The sequence below is a fragment of the Cotesia glomerata genome, linkage group LG4 (genome assembly GCF_020080835.1).
Source record: "Cotesia glomerata isolate CgM1 linkage group LG4, MPM_Cglom_v2.3, whole genome shotgun sequence".
In the NCBI taxonomy this organism is placed as follows: domain Eukaryota; kingdom Metazoa; phylum Arthropoda; class Insecta; order Hymenoptera; family Braconidae; genus Cotesia; species Cotesia glomerata.
Window position 1 is genome coordinate 6,787,111 of NC_058161.1, and position 14,331 is coordinate 6,801,441.

Below are 14,331 nucleotides of genomic sequence, written 5' to 3' on the forward strand. Positions count from 1 at the left end.
TCAATATGTCAGTGTTAGATGACGTTAGTTTCTAATACTGAATTTCTTTATCGACGTTATTTGATCATGAAAAATTTAAAACTAGCGCCTCTATACAATATATATAGTTCATAAAAACTTATCAATAAGCTCAGAGGCCATGTGTGTTTTTAACCAAATTAAACATTAAAACAAAATATATAGAGTTACTATTTATATCAATTAAATCTATATTAATAAATGTCAGGATATTTCTTACCGGCATAAACTACGCAACAATCATGTAAAGTTATTTTATTATTTAACAAACAAAAATTTAAATATGATATTTGTTATAAATCGAATGACATTAAAAATAGCAGACATCTGATCATTTTTCAAACTATAAAAAAATTGTCCAGTGCTAAAAGTATTGAAATAAAAATTTTACATGAATTTTATAACATTAAAGTTAGCAGTCGCTTGACAATTTTTTGATTTTTTTTTAATAAATAAATTTGCTCCGAAAAATTATTTCTAAAAAATTGAATTTTTAATTTTTTTAATTTTATAAATGTCTAAATTTTCTTTTTCTCATTTTCTTTGACGTAATTTATTTAAAAAAAAAATTCTTAAAATTATAAAATGTCTGCTAAATTAATTTTCATATGAATTATTTAACTTATTTATTTTTAGTATCATTACTAATGTAATTAGATTGTTAATTTTTACTATACTTTATTTCAGAATGTCTCTTACTAAATTACGTTGGATTAGTTTGCGTCGATTATTGTTAACACCCGATAAATTATTAATTAAAAGAGGAGTATCTATTCGCTACCTTGAGAAAAATGAAAACTTAATATTGAACAAAGTACTCGTAGAAAATGAAGAATTCAACAATGATAAATGGTTATTAATTCGTGAAGATTTGTTCAAGAGTGATTTGAGCATCAACGATGTCAATGTTGATTGTGTAATTATAGATAGATGTTGGGTGGCTAATAAACAAGAGTTAGCTGTAAGTTACGTACAATACTTACTGCGAACTGAAAAGAAAAAATTAAATATCGGAACAATAGGAAGATATTTTAAAATACTCTATGATCTTCACAGACCATTAGATCCTCAAGAAATTGAAGAAATTTATCGATTGTATGATGAATTAATGGAGGAATATCCTGTTGTTGATCCACAGACTGCCGAAAATTTAATTTCCGGATTGTCATTGACAGAAAGATGGAAAGAATGTTTGAAATTATTAGATATGGTTGAAAATTCAGGAAGTTCGCGAAGTATTTCTTATTCGTCAATTATATCAGCGGCTTTTGACCATAATGATTTTACAATTGGTTGGAAGTATTTAGAAAGCATGTATCCTCGATTACATCCCAACTACTATGCCTATGATTCTTTTCTAAATTATTGTACTAGGGTGTCGAAAAATACACCTGAACTAGAATATGTTGTCAATAAAATATTTCAACTGTGGAAAAACTATGACACAATACCGCCTTTAAATATAGTTATGCTTTATGTTAATACTCTTACTAGTACTGGAGAATGGACTGCTGAGAAAATAAGGATCGAAAAAAAGTAAATATTGAAAACTTTTCTGTAATTTACAATTTATAATTATAAATTTTTATTTTTTATAGTGGTTTTTGCGAAGGTTGTAAACAAACATTAGAACCTTTGAGCCTTAACGAAAAAGAATTTAAATATTTATCACACGCTGTCTTGTCCAATACTTTAGTAGGAGACGACGTTTATAATAAAACTACTCCTGAAGAATTAAGAAGATTTAAAGAATTTGTAAATTCAACAAAGCCCTATGATGTTTGTATTGATGGACTTAATGTTGCTTACACTCTTAATCGAACTAAAAAATCATCTAATTTAGGCAAAGAGGTAATTAAATTAATTAATTAAATTATTTAGTAAGACTTGAATGAGTTCATAGATATTGAAAAAAATAAATAAATAAATAATATTACAGTTAGCGGCAGTTGTCGCAGAATTTCTCAAAGAGAATAAAAAAGTATTCATATTGGGGCGTAAACATATGACTAAATGGTCACCAAAAGACATGGAATTCGTCCGAAAACACTGTTATATATTTTTTGCTCACGATTTGTAAGTATGAGTTACATAAATTACTGTTAATGAAAAGTTTAAATTTAATTGGTGACTTTACTTTTTATTTTTAATTATTTCAGGTCACAAGATGATCCATTCTTACTCTATGCAACTCTTGCCAGTGGCATGAAGACTCATTTTGTATCTAGAGACTTGATGCGTCAGCACAAATTTTTGATACAAGAAGAAAAGGCTCAGCAAGCTTTCCGACACTGGCAACAGTGCAGGCAGATCTTTCCAATGTATGTTGGAACGAATTTCCATAGAACATTATTACTAATTCGTCCACCCAAATATCTTCCAATAGCTCAAAAAGACTCGAATGGTTGGCATTTACCATATTATGATGAAAGCTCGTCGGTATCAAAAGCACATGATATTAATATTCCTGAAGCACCTAAAACGTGGATTTGTCTAAGAAAGAAGTAAATCTTATTTGCTTTTGACAACATTTTTACGTTTATTACCACTGTGAAAATGTTTATAATATTTTATATTTTTTATCAAGATGATAGAATATAATTAATATGTAATATTTATTGTATAAACTCAATCTAATTTTATGAAGCGGTAAATAAAGAAAAAATTTTAAATCTTATACTTTATTTATCATACCATTACAGTGTTAATAATATAACAATAGTAAAAATAGCTTTGAAATTTTACGTGTATTGTTGACCAAATATTTCAAATAATATAACGTAAAATTAAAAGTTAATTCTTCAGTTTTCGAGTCCATAAAATTCATTAGTCGAAATAAATCTATTCATCAGTATATAAAACTGCATATTTTGATTTTTTTTTATAATTGAGGCATATTAAATTTCTTCATGCATTCCTCAAATTTACCTGCTACATCACATTCATTTTCGCTCTGGTTAGCTATGAAAAAAAGTTAACAATATTTATTGTTTATCCAGTCTTTTGTTGGTTTTTTTTTTTTTTCACAATACTAATTAATATATTTCTCATATCTTACCCTCCTCGACGCACGATTTTGTAGCATCAATCATTGATTTTGCCATTTCTTTCTTGTCATCTCCTAAGAATGAATTAATATGTTCTTCAAATTTCTCTATTTGAAGTTTACCATCTTTCATCTGAAATAAATAGAAGAAAACTCATTTGCATTAAATATATACTAAGAAAAGCCGAATAAAGTTTTAATTTTTTGGTAGATTTCATAGAAATGTAACTATTCCATTGATCCTCATGACGGAACGTGTGAAAAATTTTACTATATTTTGACTCAACTCGTTGAACAGATTAAGAAAAATGTATGTTATTAATTGAGCTTTCATTTACATGCTTATTATTTTTTCTAAATCAAATAGTTTAGGAATGATAGCAATTCAAAAAATTTTTGAAAATCGAAAAAATTTTCACTTTTACCGTTTTTCCGTGTAATAACAATTAAACGCGATGTCTTATCAAATTTCTGTAAATTTCATCCGAAAGCTTATTAAATAAGCTTCAATTTGTACACTTATTTTTTTGTCTAAATTAAATAGTTAAGGATAACAAAAATTTGAATTTTTCAAAATTTTAAAAAATTGGTACTTTTACTGTTTCTGTGCAAAATAACTATTGAATGCAATAACTTGTAAAATTTTTGTAAATAAAAAATAAAAGCTAAATAAATGAGTTTTAATTCGCATATCTGACCATCGGTCTAGCCCAAAAATTACCTACTATCTTTGTCTATTTAATATGGAATTTCACTCTTGTATTCGTTTTGGAAATGATTATTTTAGTCATATTGAAACATATAGCGATCAAAATTGTAGTCTTCATTGATTACGAATTACTTTAGGTGTACACTTGTTAATTTAGTGTTTTTACGATATACTTAAAATACGCAGATCTATTTACGATTCTCGTAGTTGTTGGATTCACCATGAAATCTACTTCCATTTCGGCTGCCGAATGGTCTTTTTTTTTTTTATACTTACGAGTTCTATATGGGTTGCAGCGCAAGCTTTAAAACAATTAAGCTCGCTGTTCGAACTCATGGCAGCAGGATTTTGCATCATCTTAACAAAGTTTACTGCAGTCAAAAAAATTATTAACCATTTTAATATAGTGTGTCTATTAAATTCAATTTTAATTCACGTAATAATGAGTTTTCCCGCATGAAAAAACTATATATGGCTGAACATGTATGGAAAGTTATATGGGGAATATGTGATCATATATAGCGGCAAAATTATATATATGAAATAATAAATGTTTTGTTAATATAATGAAGATATATTTGATTCAATATAAGTTCAAATATATTAGTGCCGTATATTACTTAGTATATGTTATAAAATATACTATTATTATATAAAAATTACTTATATAGAAAACTATATAATAGATAAATATATTTTTCGTAAAATATATGTTGAGATAGATTATTACTGTATACTTTCATTTATAAAATTTCAATTATATGGCAATATATATTATTTTATTATAAAATACCATACATATTACCAGATATTTATGATATGTCGAAATAGGTCAAAACGGAAAGATTAATAAAAAAAAAAAAAAATTAATAGTTTGTCGTATATCTTAAGTTTCAAGAGCAACTTGATCAATCGAGTTTACGGTCGAAGCAAATCTGAATTTCAGTAAATTAGTAACACATCACGGAATATTTTCTTTTTTTTTATAACTTTTTTTCAGAGAATTATTTGGCCTCAGCATTCTATTGTAATTTTGATACCAATGCCAATATTAAAATTATATTGAACATATAATTTAAAGTATATTTTAAATTATACTGAAAAATACATTGTTCTTATACTATTTATAATATAGTGTTGATTATAATATGTACGATATATTTAATCATATATAGCTGAAAATATAATTGAAATATATCTTATGAGTATAATATCAATATATAATACTACATATATCATTATTGTATGTATGAAACGACAAAATTTTGCATATGGGTCCTTATATAATCACATATATTTTTATATATGTAAAATATAATTTTTTGCACATGATGAAGGATATATAGCTTTTTCATGCGGGTTTGTAACTAACTCTGTTTCGACTTTTTTATAATAATTTTTTTATACTAAAGAGGTACCTACCGGGAGTGATTTTGTCTTTACACGCGCTTACTACTTTTTCAAATATCTTCTTAAGCTTTGCTGCCATTTCTGCATTATCGTCAGCATTCACCTACAAAATAAAAAATATTTAGAATTTTATTAAGCATTTATTTGTAACAAAAAAATCCAATTCATTATTTACCGTCATGAAAACCGCCAACAAAATTACTACAACAGAAAGTGTAATAGTCTTCATCTTAAGATTACAATTGTAATGTTTTTTTATTAGAACAATATTTTAAATCTAATTAAACAGCCAGAAATATGATTTCTACTAGAATGACTCGAGTTAGCAAATGATCTGTATTTATACGAACCAACAAAATCAATGATTCGTACCAATTTACTTTATCTTGAATAATTTTTTGCACGAAAGGAAGCATTTCCTTGATCATTACTAGAATCCAATAATTACCACATAATTATAGTAATTGGTCAATAATAAAGATATTCCCTCGTGACCTTACATTCATTCTGGAAACACTAATGTAAGCATTCAGGAAACATATTTATTATGTTTATTTTTATAATAAATTATAATAATTATTTATTATAATAATAATTATTATAAAAAATTATTAATAAACATATTATTAGATTAATAAACATAATTATCAGAAATCATACTGATTCCAGGGCGTTTCCAGAGTGTGTTTGTTACATTTGTCCATCATGAATCCAGAGTAAAACCAGAGTGAATACATACTAAAACCACAATAAAATCATTCTAAATCCAGAATTGACCTTGAGTGAATACATACTGAAACCAGAATGAATACATATTAAAACCAGAAGAAAACTTGAGTAAATCCATACTGGAATCAAAATGTAATTTTAGTGAGTACATACCCAATTCAGAAAGAAAACATACCAAAACCAGAATGTAACCAGAGTGGATACATACTATAATCCGAATAAATTCATGCCAAATCATGAATTTTCAATGAATGTGTACACGGAAAAAAGTATATAAACAGCCCGTACTCGGATTTCGGTTAATTTTTATAGTTTCAAACAGTACAGCGGACATCGGGGTTGCACAAATGTAAATATTACAAAACTTAATGTAGAAAGTGTAAAAGCTACAATTTATAATTTAATATCGAAAATAAGTGATTAGTAGCTGTCAATATAGTAAATAACGACTCTCTCATCTTAAAAAATTATAGTTTCAAACTATAATAAATATCATTTTCGGATATAATTTATAAAATTCGCTATGTGAATTAACAAAAAAATTAACAATAAAAAAAATCATTGATAAAAAATTTTTTCTTCAATAAATTTATCAACAAAAATTATCTTATACACTTCTCTTAAAAATTGATTGTTGTTGATAAAATTGTGTATTGTTGCGTCATAGTTTTTCTAAGAATAACTTAATATTTTTATCTTATAATTTATGTAATACATAACAATGATGAATTATTCAATAATAATGAACTTTTTTGCACGCAGTGAACTTCTTGGACAGAATGAAAGACAACATATAAAATGTCTCAAACGTAATAAAATGATAATAATAGTGTATTTTACTAATTGATTAATATTGTTGAGTTTTAACAAGCTTTCCCGGTGTACGTTGAAACAAATTTCCACAGAACATTATTAATTATAGCTTATTAACTTTAATATCTTTAAGTGGTTCAAAAAAAATAAAAAATATAATGTAGAAAAAAATCGCAAATTTGATTTGTACATTTTTAAAATAATTTTCATATGTTTTAGTTTTAAGCTTTTAAGCTTAATAAGTAGTTAAGTATTTAAGTTGAAGTTTATAATGTGATGTAATGATATTCAGACAATAAGAGAGATGTTAATTATGTATTTTTCTACCAAGTCCATTTCTAGGCCGTCAGGCTGAAATAAATAAATAAATAAAAAAATAGTAATTTTCATAAAAATCTAACTATCGCATTCGTTCTTATGATGGAAATTTTGAAAAATTTTGCTGCTCGTCGAGTTGGTTCAGAAAATAATGTGGTTCAAAAGTTTATAGGGTAGAAGTACCGTTTTTGGCCACCTTAGCACCGTTTTTGGCCAGTTAAAATTTGAATTAATTTATAAAAAAATATAATATTATAACCATATTTTTGTTAAGTTTTAAAAAATTTATATTAAAGCAAATTGAGTTTCTAATAGTTCATTAATATAAATTCATTTCTATCGTTTATTTGAATAATAAATGGCCATAAACGGTACAGTGGCCACAAACGGTACTTCTACCCTATATATACGAGATAACGCTGCTTGTCACGATGATAGCGCCTACAATTCATAAAAAATCTTTACTAAACTCAACATATATTTATTCTACAGACAAATACCAAGGTCAAGTTCAAAGATGAGCTTAATCGGTCAAGTAGTATAGAAATGACAGGATTTAAAAATTCTTAAAATCATGAAAATTCATTTCTTCAGTTTCGTTCGCGAATAACTTGTTGAATTTCTCTAAATTGCATCTGAAAGCTTGTAAAAGAAGCCTTAATTTAAATATTGAAATGTATGTATAGACCCAAAATTAGATCCTATTTCACTATGCATATCATAAAATCTGCTGCTACTCTAGATTTTGTGAAAGAGAACCTGTGAAAGCGATTGGAGTGTTTGAATTATTATAGAGTTGTGATTTTATTTGAATAGGAAATTTAATGACATCTCAGCTGCCGAATGGCACTTTTTATTTTATTTACAAATTACACCAGAAATTACTTGTTTACCATTTGTTTTTGACACAAGTTTTATTCTATTTTTATTAACTTCTATTATTATTTCATTACTAATCCATCAAGAAAAATAGAATTGAAATTTTAATGTTATGTAACTCTTACCTAAATTTAAGTTAATCTTGTAAACCAATGTATGAAGGAAAAAACAAAAAAAATGCAGTTTTCTAATTATTTTTTATTTTATTGCTACAACATTAATAACATAGAAATAATAGTGAAAAATCATTTCAAAAATTTTGATGTATTGCTGAACAAATAATTCAAATAATAAAGTATAAAAGTAAAAGTTGATTTTTGCGTTTCCAAATCCGTAAAATAAAGTAGTCTTCAAAACTATTGAGCAGTATCCAATAGATTCCAAAATTGTATTTACTGATTCTTTTCTTCTTACATGTCGCGTTTCTTCATGCATTCCCCAAATTTTCCGGCGACATCACATTCGTTAGCGCTTTCGTTAGCTGTGGTAAAAAATTGAAAATATTTATTATTGATTTACTTCTTTTTTTTTTTACTCTTTTTTTTAAAAGAATTTATAATTATTTCATATTTTACCTTCTTCAGCGCATGATTTAGTAGTAGCAATCATTGAGTTTAATTTTTCTTCAATTTGTTCCACGTGCATTTTACCGTTTTTCATCTACAATAAATTAAAACAAACTTTAATGTATGAAATCAACAAATAAAAAAAACCGAATACATTAATTTGTTGAGTACATACTATCCCTACGTGAAACAAAGCACAGGCGGCGAAACATTTGACTTCTATGTTCATGCCATGAACATCATCGTCCACAATCATCTTAACGAAACTTTCTGAATAAAAAAATATCAATACAATATTTTTTTTAAAATAACTTAAAATTGAAGTATTCACCATGAGTTATTCTATCTGAACATGACTTTATAATTCCTTTGAATGTATCTCGAATCTCTCTTGTCATTTTTGGATCACTATGAGTTTTAGCCTAAATTATGATTCAAAAGTTGATGATATAATTAAAAAATGATTTAAAAGCTAAAATATCATGAAAATCAAGTTAGCCGATATCTAAAAATTTTTAGAATTTTTTTGATTGAAAAATTATTAAAAAACATTTAAAAGAAAAAATTTCTCATATAGAAAATTAAAAAAATTATGCGTACAATTTTTTAAAAATATTTTTTTAGTTCTAATTTAATTAATAAAAAAAAATCAAAAATTGTTGAACGTCGGATAATTTTAGTATCTAGATAAAATATCTAGCATGTTCAAGTAAATTTTAATATTACCTTAATTTTTTACTATTGAGTAAAATTTTCATTACTTTTTTTATGAAAAATAATCTTTTTTTACAATTATTTTCATAACATTCATTCTATTTAATTACTTACCATAACCGCCAATAAAATTCCTACAATAGAGAATATGCAGGACTTCATTTTTTTATGTTTGTTTATTAAAAAAATATTTCAAACTTAAGTATAGAGTTAGAGATAGGTGTCTACGCAAGTGATCGACATAAATGAATAATCGGTATTTATATAAAAAAAAATTCAATCGTTCGTATCAATTACTATATCTCAAATAATTTTTTTCATACAAAGGATTCGTTTCCTCTATAGTCATTATTGATACAAATCTAAATGTATTTATTATTTATTATCACAAAATTATAATAACTCATCAACAATAAAAATTTATCAATAAAAAAAATCTTGCAAGCTTTCCTTGAAAATCAATTATTATTTATAAAATCATAAGTTTGATTTATAATTACAGTTCTCTAAAAGTAATGTCATACTTTTTTCTCTTTACGTAATACAGAGTATTGATGTATTATTCAATGTTTGCAGGTTGTCCTATACTATACTGCCAATTACTGTGTATTATGGGAAGAAGTACAACTGTAAAAAAAAAAAAAAAATTAATTAATAAATTTTTATTTAAATTTATTAAAAAAAAAATTAATTACCTCTGGTTCTTTTTCGTACCAACACTTCATGAACTCCCAACTAGGGCGACAACCTTCAGTGCCTGTAACTATAAATATACATATGTGTAAATAATAAAAATATTTAATATTCTTAGTGATAATATAATCAAATTACTAAAGATTTTTACCTAGATCAGCGCATGTATTACATGCTGTTTTTGCTCTATCAATTAAATCTTCAGGCATCAACATATCGATTTGTTTAATCATCGAGTCAATGTTCAATTTACCTGTTTTATCAGCCTAAAATAAATAATACAAATTTTATTTTTAAAAAATTACTTAATTTTTTAATAGATACTTACGACTTTAGCCATCTTTAAAAGACACGCCAGGTAGCAATGCAATGTTTCATCATCGGGGAAATTTCCTTCGTGTTGACCGTCTTGCATTTCTTTTAGAGGAACCAAGAATTCGATTTACTATTATTATTTAATTTAAAAAATATTAATGTAATTATAAATAGATATAAATATAAATACCTTTGGTGAGTCCAGTTTTTGCCGCACAAGTTTTACCCAATGGTTTCATGGTATTTATGATCTGAGGCATGGTCATTCTCTATAAATTATAAAAAAATCGTCTTGTATGGAATTGGTTAGAAGATAAATTGAAGTTTGAATTATTATTACTTACAGACTCAGCATGTTGGATATTAAATACCACCAGAATAGCAACAGATAGTGAGAAACAAACAATATTTTTCATTTTGTATGTCCTTAAAATTGTCTGAAGATTTAATGGAGTACTCAGCACATGCACTTAGTTGTTCACTGTCCAGAACAATGAATCGCAGTTAAATATTTGTCCATCATCTTTTATACATTTTAGCATCTTTCTGATATGTCTTTAACATTACACATTATCATTTATTATGCGGTATAATCATTTACCTGACTTCCTCGAAATTAAAGACCTATTTATGTAATATTAAAGAATTAACCAGCAGACACTGCGAAAAAAACTCCAAATAGTTATGCAATGATGTAAGTATCGAAAATACCAAAATACAATGTACTGCAATACACAAAGTAATTTTGTTTTTATTTACAAAACATAATATTCATGGTTCTGCGTAATTAGTACTTTTTGTTTTCACGAATCGTAAATAAAATATTTTCCGCTAACTTAATCTAATTCGAAATAAATTTACCCGTCGAATTTACTTGAAATACATCAAAACAGTTTAACGTCACGCATAAACTACATATCTTCTTAACTCAGTATGACTTGGACGCGAAAGTAAGCGTTTTTTTCATAATTACTATCAAGTTTAATCCTACATATGTAATAATTACCTTGTTAACTCTCAATTGAGTACGTAATTTTTTTTTTTTTTTATCAGTTTTTTGAAAACAAATTTATGAGTATGTTATTGTACAAACAAGCTATTTGATGAATCGCAATAACAATTAGTCATCATAAATGTAAATAGTTTTAAAGGAATAATATCGATTTTTAACAAATGTAACTTAAAAATAGATCAAGATACGAATATTTATATATATTCAACCAATAAAACAAATCTACATAATATATTTATAATTGCAAAACGTGATAATATTTTTAAATTTACAATTATTTATATTTTGTTGTAATTATTGGAAATCGCAGTTTCTTTTTATGGGAAGAAAGTTATCTGCAAAAAAAAATTAATATGTATAGTTATAGTTATATATGATTACGTATAAATATTTTTTCTCAGAATACTGAAATTACAAAACATTTTCAATTGAATTTGATTGATAAAATTACAACATTTGTATTGTAATATTGCTAAACAAATTGCCGATAGATGTTTAGTAAATTTACAAGAAGTATTTTGCAATTTTCCTAAACGGAGTCGGAATAAATCGTGTAGTAAATTTATAAAACTGAATTTTAATATTATTATATATTGTATATTGTTGTGCGTAAAAATTCCCTTTTTTTATTTTTTGTAAAATTATTATAGAAATTTTTAACAGTGATAAAGAACTTATTGTATTTTTATTTAATTACCTCTGGACCTTTCAAGAAGTAGCAGCTAACAAATTCAAAACTCGCTCTAGCCGGTTCTTCTGATTTAACTAAAAAAAATTAAATCATTGTTAACTACTCCACAATACATAAAGTATCAAATAAAAAAAAGTAACTACTTTCATTGAAACACTCAGTAGTGACTGCTTTTGCTTTGCTTATTACATCTTCCGGCATCATCATATCTATCTGTTTGAGCATCGTGTCTAGATTAATTTTACCGCTTTTATCAGCCTATAAACAGATCATTCTTTATATGATTCAAATATTGAAATAATTTATTTTAAACATTATACTAGTTCACTTATTAAATATTAAAAAAAAATGAGTTCTTACAATTTTGGCCAATTTCAACAAACACTCGTGATACTTCATGAGCGCTTCATCTTCCGGAAATTGTCCTTCATGTTGCCCGGCTTGCACCTCTAAAAATTTTAACTGCGTTAATCTAATACAAAAATTTTAATAATCGTTTAATTACCTTTACTGAGACCAGTTTTTCCAACACATGTTTTGCCCATAGGTTTCATAGCATTTCTAATTTGTGTCATAGTCATTCTCTACATGTCAGAAAAAATATCAACTACTTAAAAATTTTATTAACTCAAAGAAGATATCTAGAACTTAATTTATATGATTGTATAAAATTTATTAACTAAAATACTTACAGCATCAACTTGAAAAAAATTATTCTCGATAATAACAAGTATCGCAATAAACGAAATAAAAATATTTCGCATTTTAGATTTTTCTGTGTTATTTAATATTATATTTTATGTAAATATTAAATACACGCACTTGTACGTCGTACTTTATCCGATTGGTATAGTTCTTATAGAAGAAATAAAGTTGCATCATCTTTTATACTTCAGCTTCTCTATTAGCTGTATTTTTAATAACATATTGTCATTAGTGACAACATAAACGATATAAAATTTATGTTATATACCCGCAACTGTCAAGTTTAGGCATTATTAAAACACTAGTTATAAATCGTCTTCGCACGTATTATTGTCTGTTATATAATATTTATCTTATAGTTTAAAAATATCTATTTTTTTATATTTTCTTACATTGTTATAAGTCATTGATATAAAAAAAAGGGTTTCTCACTGACCTTCGAGTATAAAAATATTCTCATTAAATATGCAGGAGAAATCGAAAGTATCATATGGTGACTGAAATTGTAATTGAAGGATCAAATATTTGTCATTCGTTTTTTTCTCTTATTTTATCTTTGCGAATAAATTATATGTCTGTAACTAAATTTATTTTCTTATAGATTGTAAATTTTATAAAAATTTTAATTTACAATAATTATAAGCATCTATGGCTCTATCTACCAAAGTTTCCCGTAAAAAAAAAACACTTAATTGTTTAAATGTAGTTTTCAAATCAACTTTATTAAAAATGATAATTTTTATCAAGCTAAAAAAAATTGTTTCCTTGTAAATAAAAATTAAACGATTATTTGATCGATTTTAAAATTAATTATTATTTCATCAGATTGAAGTCTTAAGTTCCTTAAAAACTCCTTTAAATATTATAACATCATTACAATTACTTAGAAAATTATAAACAACATTTTTTAAACAAATTGACCGATTTTAATTTAATTTTCTGAAAACTTGGTCTAAAGTTGACTAAGTAGGTTTATTATTGAGGAATGTTGAAAATATAATTTTCAAAAGATGCTGTTATATATTACTCACAATTAATGATTAATTACTTACAAGAATAATGAAAAAGATATTCTTTATTTTTATTCTATTCACTATTATTGTCTTTATCAGATATAAAATATGAAAGCGCTCTGTAGTCCACAGTTTACTTATTATTTAAAACATATAAAATAATAAATTTAAATTATCAATATTTGAAGTGATTTCATCTCAACTTCTTAATAAATGCATATTCATCAGGATATTTACGTAATCATTAAAATGCTACCTGAAAAATATACTACCAATTAGACGTTATGCAAGTCTAGAACATATTATAGTTCTGTAGGAAAAAACTTTTTTTTATTATTGTATAAATATCTATTCTAAACTTAAATTTTTTTTATAAATAATTAAAGTAATATAATCTCTCAAGCAGCACATATTTTTTTTGCTAACATTTCTTTTTGTAACGCTTGAACTTACATTTTTTTAAATATTTACAACAGATAAAAATAATATTTATCAATGTCCTATTTATCAGTCCTATGAACAGATGTTATGCATCTCTATAGGACAGATATGTCATTTATTATATTATATTATATTTGATTATCTGTAATATTTTCTGGATTAATAAATAAAAATAAATGTCTTCATTACACAAAAAAATAATTAACTGTGAAAAATTTTAATATCATCTCAAAGTTAAAAATATAATGAGAAAATTTAA

General features: G+C 25.2%; 4 protein-coding genes across 4 annotated transcripts; 1 reads left to right on the forward strand and 3 right to left on the reverse strand.

Annotated features, from left to right (window-relative positions):
* The first annotated feature begins 106 nt into the window (after positions 1-106).
* LOC123263190 (mitochondrial ribonuclease P catalytic subunit) lies at positions 107-2,695 on the forward strand. Its single transcript, XM_044725751.1, has 5 exons — positions 107-262; positions 706-1,554; positions 1,617-1,869; positions 1,958-2,094; positions 2,178-2,695. The coding sequence occupies exons 2-5, from the start codon at positions 707-709 to the stop codon at positions 2,524-2,526; spliced, it is 1,587 nt and encodes a 528-aa protein (XP_044581686.1). The 5' UTR covers positions 107-262; position 706; the 3' UTR covers positions 2,527-2,695.
* On the reverse strand, positions 2,684-5,503 carry LOC123263196 (general odorant-binding protein 56a-like). Its single transcript, XM_044725764.1, has 5 exons — positions 5,359-5,503; positions 5,196-5,286; positions 4,050-4,144; positions 3,077-3,197; positions 2,684-2,979 (listed from the first exon to the last, which is right to left on the reverse strand). The coding sequence occupies exons 1-5, from the start codon at positions 5,410-5,412 to the stop codon at positions 2,900-2,902; spliced, it is 441 nt and encodes a 146-aa protein (XP_044581699.1). The 5' UTR covers positions 5,413-5,503; the 3' UTR covers positions 2,684-2,899.
* A 2,666-nt stretch (positions 5,504-8,169) lies between these two features.
* LOC123263197 lies at positions 8,170-9,454 on the reverse strand. The gene is made up of 5 exons (XM_044725766.1): positions 9,317-9,454; positions 8,820-8,910; positions 8,664-8,758; positions 8,498-8,582; positions 8,170-8,403 (listed from the first exon to the last, which is right to left on the reverse strand). Exons 1-5 carry the CDS (start codon positions 9,362-9,364, stop codon positions 8,333-8,335), a joined length of 390 nt encoding a protein of 129 aa, XP_044581701.1. The 5' UTR covers positions 9,365-9,454; the 3' UTR covers positions 8,170-8,332.
* Positions 9,455-9,653: 199 nt separating this feature from the next.
* LOC123262990 lies at positions 9,654-12,774 on the reverse strand. The gene is made up of 12 exons (XM_044725498.1): positions 12,606-12,774; positions 12,419-12,497; positions 12,274-12,362; positions 12,057-12,171; positions 11,920-11,987; positions 11,542-11,557; positions 10,555-10,679; positions 10,401-10,479; positions 10,224-10,312; positions 10,047-10,161; positions 9,898-9,965; positions 9,654-9,829 (listed from the first exon to the last, which is right to left on the reverse strand). The coding sequence occupies exons 1-12, from the start codon at positions 12,675-12,677 to the stop codon at positions 9,812-9,814; spliced, it is 933 nt and encodes a 310-aa protein (XP_044581433.1). The 5' UTR covers positions 12,678-12,774; the 3' UTR covers positions 9,654-9,811.
* Positions 12,775-14,331: the final 1,557 nt, after the last annotated feature.